The 11,332-nt window shown below is 41.3% G+C and overlaps 1 protein-coding gene across 2 annotated transcripts in view; it reads left to right on the plus strand.

Moving 5' to 3' along the window:
* ST7 (suppression of tumorigenicity 7) overlaps positions 1-8,165 on the plus strand; it is a 150,218-nt gene extending 142,053 nt beyond the window's left edge. The window contains exons 14-15 of one of the 2 annotated variants that reach the window (XM_005146072.3): positions 1,496-1,635; positions 7,842-8,165. In XM_005146072.3, coding sequence (XP_005146129.1) covers positions 1,496-1,635; positions 7,842-7,937 — 236 coding nt within the window. In that variant the 3' untranslated portion in view covers positions 7,938-8,165. The remainder of the gene's footprint in view (positions 1-1,495; positions 1,636-7,841) is intronic. The other variant, XM_031046300.2, reaches the window with a different exon arrangement.
* The last annotated feature ends 3,167 nt before the right edge of the window (positions 8,166-11,332 follow it).

Raw genomic sequence — 11,332 nt, forward strand, 5'->3', positions numbered from 1 at the left:
AAAAAACTGAGCACAAGAAATATACAAAGTCCGTGATCTGGTGTTTCCTAATCCCTAAATTTAATTTAAATCAAAGAGAAGCTGCAGATTATCTGGTTTTCTTTTTAAACTGATTGAGTTATCAGACCAAAAGATCGTATATATTTTTAGCTTATAATATTTTAATCAAATACCTAGAATTCCTGCTGTTAAGTTTTGCAAACTACGCTACTCTGGATGAATGCAGTCAAGAATATTGTCCTGCCAGGTTGCTGGATTACCCTGTGCTTATGTTGTTTACAAGTACAATGAGATGAGAGCTGGTCACTGAAGTAGGCATAGTGGGAGAGTAATGTTTTGTGTGTATGCATAGTCATAGGATTTGAGTATATGGGAAGCCTTGAGGTTGGTCCTGTGTGAGGAAAAATGTTTGCATTTAACATGACTGTAGCTCCAAACTATGGACTGAGTGAGTGAAGCAGACAGGTAAGAGTGTAAACTGGAGCATAGGAGGTTCCAGAGCACTGGAACAGGTTGCCCAGGGAGGTTGTGGAGTCTCCTACATTGGAGATATTCAAGGCCCACCTGGACAAGTTCCTGTGTGATGTACTCTAGGTTACTCTGCTCTTGCAGGGGAATTGGACTAGATGATCTTTCGAGGTCCCTTCCAACCCTTGGGATTCTGTGAAGAGTCAACCAGACCTTTTGTCAGCCCAGCCAAATTTTCACCTTGAATCTGAGCTGCCATAGAAGCTAAAGGGATATATATTCTTCCAGTAAAATATTAATTAGCCTCTTCTGACCTTTTCAGCTTTCACAGTGCTGTTTTCTCCAAAGCCCAGTGAGCAATTTATCATACCAGAGTCAAAAGAAATTTCTGTATTCCTTTTAGTGTAGACTAACAAACACCTTAGAAAAAAATCATTCCTAATTTAATCCCAGGTTTTAACGCTTTAAAAAATCGTGCTGCATATACAGATAATTCTGAAAATCTGAATTTAAAGCATTTGTTTATATCTCCTACTTTTTAGTTAACTTTTCTTGGTTCTGCTGATTAAACCCTCAGAATTTACTGTTGCAGACTGTAATTTTACAGCCTGCTTAAACTGATAATGCTTCTGCAAGCTTGATCTCACTGCTGCTCCCAGGTGTATGTTTCCGTGCAATCTGTGTATCAACATTATCAAACATGGGGCTAGTCAATGACCGGGATTAAAAACCTGGTATTATATTTGTGGGTTCATTGTTGCTGACCAGGGAAAGCAAAAGTAAAGTGTATGTAGGACCAGAATAAGCCAGAAATACAATCTTTAGATGAAAATTGTCAGTGACTGAAACAATAATGTTGGCCTTTGGTGTTTCAGACCTTCTATGTATTTTTCACCTTTGAAAACATCTTTGAGTATCTCTGGCTGTTTAAACCACATCAGAATGTTGGTTTGGGTTTGGTTAGGTTTTGCTTGGATTTTTTTTTTTAACTTATAATGCATTCTCCTTCCCCTCTTTTATTCTACAGCATTTCATGAAGTTTCAGTTTACCCCAAGAAGGAGCTTCCCTTCTTCATCCTTTTCACTGCTGGACTATGTTCTTTCACAGCCATGCTAGCCCTCCTGACACATCAGTTCCCAGAGCTCATGGGGGTCTTCGCAAAAGCTGTGAGTATTCTCTGCTGCTGCTCTCCTCTGGTAAATAAAGACACAGATGCAGGAAAAGCTGAGCTTAATAGTGCCAGTTATTAAATATTTGCATATTCAGTAATACAAATAAAACATCAAGAGATGTCTGAGCTAGGGGACATTTGAACCATTGTTAAGGGAGCTAATCAGCAGAATACACTACTGCCTGTCTTATCTGGTTTATATGGTTCTTTTTTTAGGGCAGATCTTTCGTAATTTTGCCAAAAAGTCTTGGTGAGGGAATCTGTATTGTCATATATAATCCAATAAAATAAACTAATAATGGTTTTCAGAATCCCTCTTATTTTTATAGAGCTATAATGACTGTGCTGTGCTTTCCAGTGCAATAGAAACTCTTAGAATGAGCAGAAAGAGAATATTCTGTTAACCAGGGCAAATTTTTGTGTTCTTTCCCCACAAAGCCATGAAATAAATAGTCTCAATATTTCCCTCATAATTTTTCTTAATTACATCCCTGGAAGCCTCTACTAATTCTTCTTTTTCAGTCCACCAAAGATTAATAAATGTTGGAGGATGAAGGGGAAGGGCCATGAATTATGTTGAAACATGCTTTTTTCTTTTCAAAACCAAGAACATCACTGCTCCAGTGTGCTAGGTAATGAAAAATCCACTTACAGAAAAGTTCTGGGATAATAAAAACTCCTTTCTGCTTCTCCACGAAGTACTGAATATGCTTTGCTGCAAGATATTATCTCATGTATATTTGTGGCTCTTTTAGATCTTGTGTTTATAAAATAGACTCTTGGCTATTTAATGTCTTTTGTTTCGGGGAAGCATAGGAAGCAGGGTGGAGGAGGCAAGGCTGAAAGGCTTCTCCAAATTCCAGATCGTATTTTCTCAAAAACCTTTGCAAATGGCAGGAGACAACCTAGTGAACCAGGTCTTCTACCACCCAGACTTGTGAGTGATAAAGGTCTGGTACAGCAACAAGTTCTCAACATTAAGTGTTTTCTTTAGCTCTGAAAGGCAGGAAATAAAGTTAGATGTCACCAAGCAAAAGATACCCCATCTATCAGCAAAAAGCACTGAAATGTACCTGAAATATTGTTACTTTCTCTTGTTTCTTGAGTGCATATGTTGGTGTTTTGTGGACAGTAAGTATAACTCAGGTATATGATCTTAAACTTCCTTCTAAAGCTTTTTTAATGTTTTTTTCCCAAAGTCATCGAAATGCATGACCCTTGTTAGAGGGCTCTTTCAGTGTACTGTGCAATTCTCTGATACTGCCATAGTTAATGGTCCCAAAACTGTCCCTGTTAGGTTTGTTCATGAGCTTGTCAGCCTCATATCCTGAACAAAGAATACATCTCAAGCTGGCAGCATGATGAGAATTTGTACTTGGTGCTCGTGCTACAGGCAGTGAGCAACTGGAATTTGATAAAATCAGTAGCATGTTTTCATGGGCTTAACTCACCTGGCTTTGGTTGCTGAGTGCAGTCAAACAGAGATATCACTGCTGGTGCATTACTAATTGTATGATTTGGAGCTTGCACGTTCCAAAGCCATTTGGGGAGCAGAGGCAGACAAGAAATATCTGCTTCCCTGATGTGTAAGTGCAGTTGCCATTGATGTTAATTAGAGCAGATACCTCAGGACTCTCTGTGTGGCTGTTAAGTTCTGCATACTGGAGCGGGTGAAGCTCCTAGTTAGTAAAAAAAGTGCAGACAAATATAATTGAAATGTGGGCTGCTTTATGTGCATAGAGTTGGCAAGGTTACTCAAGATCTCTGAACCTCTGGATGCAGTTAGCATGCCAGTTAACATGTATTGTGACTTGTTTGAGCTGTATTAGTCCCCATAAATAACTATATGGAGGACCTGAGTTTCTGTTGTACACAGGCAGGGCAGGATTTAAGCCTGTGACATTCATTTAATAGTTCATAGAACAACTTTGCTTCGGAAGGCTCATTTTGTTGTCTCCTCTGGGAAAAGTAGCCCAGGTGTGTGAGATTGAAGAAAATCGTGGTAGACATCTCTTTGAGATGCAGCTGTATCAGAACAAAACAGAAGAGGTTGGCCAGTCCCTTTCAGTTTTAGGGAAGATCGTTTCATAAGTAACTAGCTTCATAAATAGCTAAAAGATGAATGTGCTGACAGTTGCTGTGGTTATGTACATTGGATTACCCATACTGGTATGGTTGGTAGTCATTGTGATGGGGTAGATTACTTTGTGAAACTGTACACGTATCCTTTAATTTTAAAAGGTCAAAATTATTGCTTCTTTTATGCCTGCCAGTCCCAAAAGCCTTGCACAGATGTAATATTGCCGTCATGGCCCAGAATTGTGTTACTGAAAGTTGATAATCACCATATTTCACAAAACCCGAGTGGGTTAGCATGACCAGGAGTTTGGAACTGGCTTTGACCTGACCTCCAGGTGGCATCTTCTTGCCCCTTTTCCACAGCCCATTAACCCAGACACTGTGTTCTTCAAGGCAGAAAAAGCCTTTGAGTGCTGAGGACCTCCTCCACATGAGAGACTGCCAAATGTGGCCTGTGCCACTGTGACAGACAGTCCATTTGGGCCCTGTGTTCCTCTGCTGGATGCAGCAGTCGAAACCATTTGAAGTCAACAGTCATGTCTAGAAGTGTAGTGCTTCGTTGTTTTTTTTAAATGAGTGAATCTCAAGAAAGTAATTTTTCTCTTTGATTCCTTTGTTTGCCTGAGATCACTGACATGATCTGTTTCAGTATTTCATGTACGGTGAATGAGACCTCGGTTCAGAAAGAGGGTTTACCCAGGGAGATATTTCATCCTCTTGGATCTCTACAGGCACTGAGGCAGGGAACCTGCAGATCCAATCTGAGCAATAATAAATAGTTCCTCCATTCAAACACCAACCGACATGGTGGCAAAAGGAAAGGAGAAAAATAACCCATATCATGCAGACTGAGCCCTCCTGAGTGCTGCCATGTGGCAAACAAACTGCCCATATTATCTGAGGACAGGAGCACCAGGAGCTTTCCAAGCCCCAAATACCCCAGCACAGATGTTTACATGGGCTTGTAGAATTGAGTAGGTGCCATTCTGAACTTCTTGCGGTCAGCAAAGATTTTACTTGGACTTCAGTGAAGCCAGGCTTCAATATCCATGAATGTAAATCTATTTTGTACACCAGCTCATTTTCCAAGTGGAGAAAAACTTGGCTTGTTTTAAGCCACAGATACTTTGCTGAGTTTGTTACAGGATACAGTCCACTATTTCAGCAACAAAATTCCTCTGAATTGCAATAAAACTTACTGTCAAGCAAATTACTCTTGCTTCATTGATTTAACAAGTGTGTAATTTGCACTGGTTACAAAGCTGAGTTTTATCCAAGTAGATGTGATGGTGCAAGCTTACCACATAGACCAAGTGCTACTCGAAAAGTAGAAAATATCCTCTAGTGAGCTTTTTGCATTTGGCAAAATTAAAGGGACTTATTTATTTAAACTGTTCACAGCTTAACCAGAGGGAATGATTCTACTTAGGCTAAGCCATTTGTAATAGTAATGATAAACCCTGAGATTAGGTAAGTCAGTGTTATATTAATTCAGCTACAATTCATGTTACACAGCTTGACCTTTGGCACTACAACTGAAATACTCTTGTTCAGCTTCAGTTACAAGATTTTTCTTCAGCCTGTGCTTAAGACAAAACCTCATTACCAGGGATGGTGTTACCTGGTTTTTGTCTGATGCACAAGTTGTCCATCATGTAGTGTCTGTATTCTATGCAAACATGTCCAAGAGGTAAAAAGAATTTGAATGCTTACTATTGCCTTTAAAATGCATACGCATTGTCAACATCATACATTTTACAGTTAAACTCTGCAGAGATCCCATTTTGGTGAACAGTGAAACTGTTTGCAGATGTTTTCTTACTTCATACCTTGAAATGGTTATAATTCCTGGCTGTTGGATGTTGCAGTTTTGAAACATTTAAAATACATTTGCCATATATAGCTGTGTTTAAGCAGCACAAAGACCTGTAACAATTTCTGAATTTTTCATACTTTAGGTACTTCGGAGCCTAGGTTAGGGACCAAGGACATACGTGTATGAAGTAATAAAATACTGTTTGTTCTGTGTCTCCAAAGGCAAGCAACACATCTTGGTTCACGGCTGCACCTCTAACTTATTTTCCCTTCCGAGGCAGGATGGCCTTGTCCTTGCTGGCTGCTGAGAGCTGTCCCTGCCCTGTACTATCCCTAAACTGCTGGGCTTTGTTGAAGTGAGATTAACTGGCTTGGGGCAGAGCTCTGTCAGGAGCTGTGCTAGCAGTGGAGTGTGCGGGGCAGGCCAGCAGCCCGCAGTGTGCAGCACTCCTCCTTGCTTTACAGGAGAAGACAAAAACCAACCACTCCAGCTCGCTCTGCAGCTGGGGGCAGAGAGGAAAGAGACCATTTCAAGGGGCAGTTCTGGTCCTGGGACAGGTATAGTTACTGTCTGGAAGTGCTTAGTTCTCTTCAATGACTACTGGGGAACCAGACCCTCATGTCTTTGTCCTTCATGTGTGTAAAGATAACATGGAACAAATTCAGACTGTGAAAAGGGATGTAAGAGATGTAAAGTCTGATGCTCTCTTTTGTCAGGAGAGAGAGTTCTTCTGGGCAAAAAGAGAACACATCTAGCACTAGATTTTCTTTAATAGACCTACCAAGCTGAGTTCATATACCCATTGGTGCAGTAAGCAGAGTTTACATGTTTTGTGCTGACTGCAGAGCAGTAACTGAAACACAAAACTCTTTCACCTCTTTGTCAGTTAGTTCCAAAGAGAATTGTTTATTTTTAGCAAAGTTGCATTAGCCTAAATGGTTAGAAGCCACAGTGTTCACAGTCTCAAGGTGGCTGACTTTGTATGTTACTCTGCTCTCTTGTACGTATACAGGGCCTCGGCATAGCTGTATGTAACACATACAGTTAAATTGCAGTTAATGTAAAGCACAGTTAGTATGTATTTCCCCAAATCTGGGGAGTGCTTCAAGTACCTGAGTTCTGAGATGTGTAGCTGGCAGTGTTTTTTCCTGTGATAAAATGGTTCCTATTCGTTTGGTTTTTGTCACATATGCCTGTCCTAACAATATATCACCTCTCAAAGGAGGTGATCCTGCCCCTCTACTCTGCTCTCATCAGACCTCACGTGGAGTATTGTGTGCAGTTCTGGTGTCCTCAACATAAAAAGGACATGGAACTGTTGGAACAAGTCCAGAGGAGGGCCACGAGGATGATCAAGGGACTGGAGCACCTCCCGTATGAAGACAGGCTGAGAAAGTTGGGGCTGTTCAGCCTGGAGAAGAGAAGGCTGCATGGAGACCTCATAGCAGCCTTCCAGTATCTGAAGGGGGCCTACAGGGATGCTGGAGAGGGACTATTCATTAGAGACTGTTGTGATAGGACAAGGGGTAACAGGTTGAAACTTAAACAGGGGAGGTTTAGACTGGATATAAGGAAGAAATTCTTTACTGTGAGGGTGGTGAGGTACTGGAATGGGTTGCCCAGGGAAGTTGTGAATGCTCCCTCCCTAGCAGTGTTTAAGGCCAGGTTGGATGAAGCCTTGTGTGATATGGTTTAGTGTGAGGTGTCCCTGCCCATGGCAGGGGGGTTGGAACTAGATGATCTTGAGGTCCTTTCCAATCCTAACTATTCTGTGATTCTATGATTCTATATTGAAATCTCTTTCACCATTGCCAACTGTGTTGTGTTACAGTTATAAATTCCAGTGTATATAGCAGATCTATACATAACACTGAACCATTTTAAACCTGAATCTAAATACATACTTTTTATCTCTGAGATGTGGTCTGGCAGACTCCGCTGTTATGAAAAAGCCTCTCTTTTCCCTTCAGTAGGTTTTGGGTTGAGCTTTTTGTGTCTTCGGTATGAGCTTGATGCTAGGATATGAGACGTGAAAACTTTTTTAGTTCATCACTTTGATCTTCATAAAAATGGGGCTCTTGCTTTCTTTGCTGCAAAAATCCAGAGATCTGTGTATGTGCAAAGCTCAGAAGCTGGCAGAAAGTCTTTCTACGTGCATTCTATCTACGTGCATTATACAGTTTTTATCACGCTGCAGGGGTTCACAGAATTAACACGGCAAGAGTTTCTCGTCTTACTGGACAGCTCTCTCTTGAAGTGTATTGTCTCCTGGATTTTGATCTGAATGTTATCTGATTTCTTTGCAGTTCCTCAGCACCCTCTTTGCCCCTCTAAATTTTGTGATGGAGAAAGTAGAAAGTATCCTTCCCTCCAGCCTGTGGCACCAGCTGACGAGGATCTGAGGGAGCACGCCTGCTGACTGACTGCCGTGACATCTTCTGTGCCAACGTTTTGTTGACCACAAGAAAGCATGATAAAAAAGGGAAGCAGTTCTAAGACTTAAAAACTCTTCATGGATTGTCTGTTCTCATATAAAATCTGTTTTGTTGTACAAAATACATTGATGTTAGGTTCTATTATATTTTGCCTTCGGAAAAGAAAAACTTAAAAATAAACTTTTGTGTATTGCAGCACTGCTGTCTGTTGGCATCTTCTTCAAAGCTCACATTGTACTTACTCTTCTTAAAAAACTATGTGTGATGTATCTGCTTCACCACAGCTAAAGCTTGGCTTTCCATTCAGTTAATGAAAAAACACTAATAACTTCACAATTAAGCAACGCTATCACTGCCTTTTCTTTCAGAGTTCAGCCAGGGTGAAGCTCTCACTGCTACAGTCTAGACAAGGCTTCTAGACAGTTAAAGCTGTCTAGAAGCTTAAAGCAGCTTTAGGCTCCCCAGGCAGTTTGGGTGGCCCACTGGGCTTCTGACTCCCACCTCTGCACAGAGGTCAGTTTGAATTTTCAGAAAGTCCACATACTTCACAGATTTTCCTCACACCACTGTTGCTTCAAGTTCCTCCAGAAGCTCCATACTTTGCTCTCTGTCTACAGAACAAAGCATAAGCAATGGCAGAGAACTGGAAACAAATCTGCTTCTTGTGAGTGATCATTGCATTCATGCTGTTATGTATTTATTGCTGAGCTTTTATTGCACTGCTAGTATTTTTCAAGTATGAAAAAACAAGTGCATCTTCCTGTACAGATTAAACATCCGCATTATGAACTGTTGGCTTGAGACCAGAAGCTCATTAGCAAAGTTAATGTTAGTTCATGCACAATTCATAGAGAGGTTGGCATTTCATCATTAGTGCCTGCCTCAGGAAATCTTATCCTTGTGCTGTGGGAGGTTTAAAGTATTCATTTATAACTTACCCACTGGAGATGGAAACTTCCCACAGACACTTCTGCTAATGCACAAGGTCAGCTCTGAGGTTAAGAACTTGATCTGGAAGTTGAAGCAAGTAGTCCTGTCTGGCATGAGTTGAAAGTGCACCTTACAGATGCCACAAAGATTTTTTTTCCACTCCTCCCCCAGATAAGGAAGCATAAACCCAATGCAGCGGATCAAAAGCACTACTTCAACTTTGCCAGGCCAACTTCGCTGTTCTAAATATGCTGACCAGCTTCAGGGACTGTGATCACCAGGAGGTAAGCTTGGTTTTCAGCAAGGAAATGAGTGAGCAAAGACAAAACTCCCATTACAGAGTTGGTATAAACAAAGTGTTTCTTCACAGCCAGGAGGTGCATTACCTTATTTTTTACCCTCTTGATCACAGATTTACTACTCTACATAGGAAAAAGATTTTTGTCCAAGTGAGCAATAGTAGTGCATTAAAGCGTGACTGCTATGCTGGGAGGAAACAAGGCAGCCCCACACCAGGAAAAATTGGTCATAAGGGAGTACATACAAGATTAGAGAGCCTGTGGCCGAATGTTAAAACCAGTGCGCTATGTCACTGCCGGGGATTTCCATACGGGTTTTTCATCTCTGGCCATTATTCCTGCAAAACAAATCACTGTTAATGTTGAAATTAGTACAGCTCACATTTAATGTGGGATGTGGTGTGAGATCAGAGTAAGTGGATTGCTAGTGAACAGGACATGGGAAGTGTGGAATGGGCTGATATTTGTGTTCTTGGTCTTCAATCTGAATTGGTAGAACAGGCACAGAGGACACCTATACAGGAGGTGCTCCTGCATGTCTCCAGCTGTAGAACCAGGGATAATCATTGGTTTGCCTCACAAAGGTGCCTTCAGAATTAAGGTTGTCGAGAATCAGATCAGGTCTTTTTATCCTGTGCTGCTTTGTGTCACTTATTTCCACCCACTTAAAAAATTTTCCAAGTTCATTTATATGTACCCCTACATTTAAAAGAAGAAATTGCTGTGATTAACAGTCCTAATACGTTAAATATGTTTGCATTATCAGTGTTTTACTAGCGCTATACAGATGTCCATGTTTGTCAGTAATTTAAGGTAGGAGTTTGGCCTTCTGTTACAAGAGCAGAAAGTTCAAGTTATGATTGTGTGGAAATTGTGATTTGTAATAATCTGATAAAGAGGAATGCTGACCTCCTGGAGGAATTAGATCTCTTCATTGAACTATGGGAAACTTTCAGGAACTCAAAAATAGAATAGTTAGGGTTGGAAAGGACCTTAAGTTCATCAAGTTCCAACCCCCTGCCGTGGGCAGGGATGCTTCACACTAGACCCATGTTGCCCAAGTCTCTGTCCAACCTGGGCTTGAACACCACCAGGGATGGAGGGTTTAAACTTCTTTGGCAACCTGTTCCACTGCCTCACCAACCTCACAGCGAAGAATTTCTTATATCTAACCTGAATTCCCCTTATTTAAGTAAGTTTAAACCCATTACCCTTTCTCTTATCACTACAGTCCTGATGAAGTGTTCCTCTCCAGCATCCCTGTAGGCCCCCTTTAGATACTGGAAGGCTGCTATGAGGTCTCCACGCAGTCTTCTCTTCTCCAGGCTGAACAGTTATGCAATCTTATTTCTGCTATTTCCAGTATCCATCTCCCTTATACACAGTAATGAGCCATGGATTTAATCTAGAAAATACCTTTTTAGCTCTAATTATAATTCTAGGAATCTTGGAGACAGGAAAAGCCAGACAGAAGGATTTTCTTTTTCATCAAGCAGTTCGTTGCCTTAGGCTTTTGTGCCCCTGACATGTTTCCTTTGAAGTTTAGCATAGCTTAGATCAAAAGGCAAACATAGCCCATGATTATAATGAGGGAGAGCCTCTGGCTTAGTGTGGAGATGAGCCTTCTGGAAACCTGGAATAGATAATAACACATCAGAATCTTCAGTTTGCATATTGGAGGGGAGTAGGGAGGGAAAGAGGCAAAGAAGGTTTTTCAACTCTAAATATCAATAGTTCCTGGCTTTTTCTCTAGAGACAACCTAATACTATTTCAGATGCACACTGTCTCTTGACACTGTAGCCTGCATGGAACAAAAGAAGAGAGACCCCCAGGAGCATCAGGTAAACCAAGCTGGCCACCTTCTGGTGTCTAACTGCATGGATTTACAGCTGCCCCAAGACAAGACCCACACTGGGAGAGGTTAGTGCTGTACCTAGGGGAAGGCTGTTGTTTGCAGTTATTTCCTATGAACAGAGGACTTGAAGACCTCAGCAGCTCTAGTTAAGGCAAGTGTGCAAGGTAACCCCAGCTCCATGTGCCACTCAGCTACCTGCAAGGCTCCTGCCTGTTCCCACCACTGAGGGAGCAAAGAGGCACACAGAACCACCAAGGGAGAGCAGTTATACTCAGAT

Source organism: Melopsittacus undulatus, chromosome 5 (assembly GCF_012275295.1).
Source record: "Melopsittacus undulatus isolate bMelUnd1 chromosome 5, bMelUnd1.mat.Z, whole genome shotgun sequence".
NCBI lineage: Eukaryota > Metazoa > Chordata > Aves > Psittaciformes > Psittaculidae > Melopsittacus > Melopsittacus undulatus.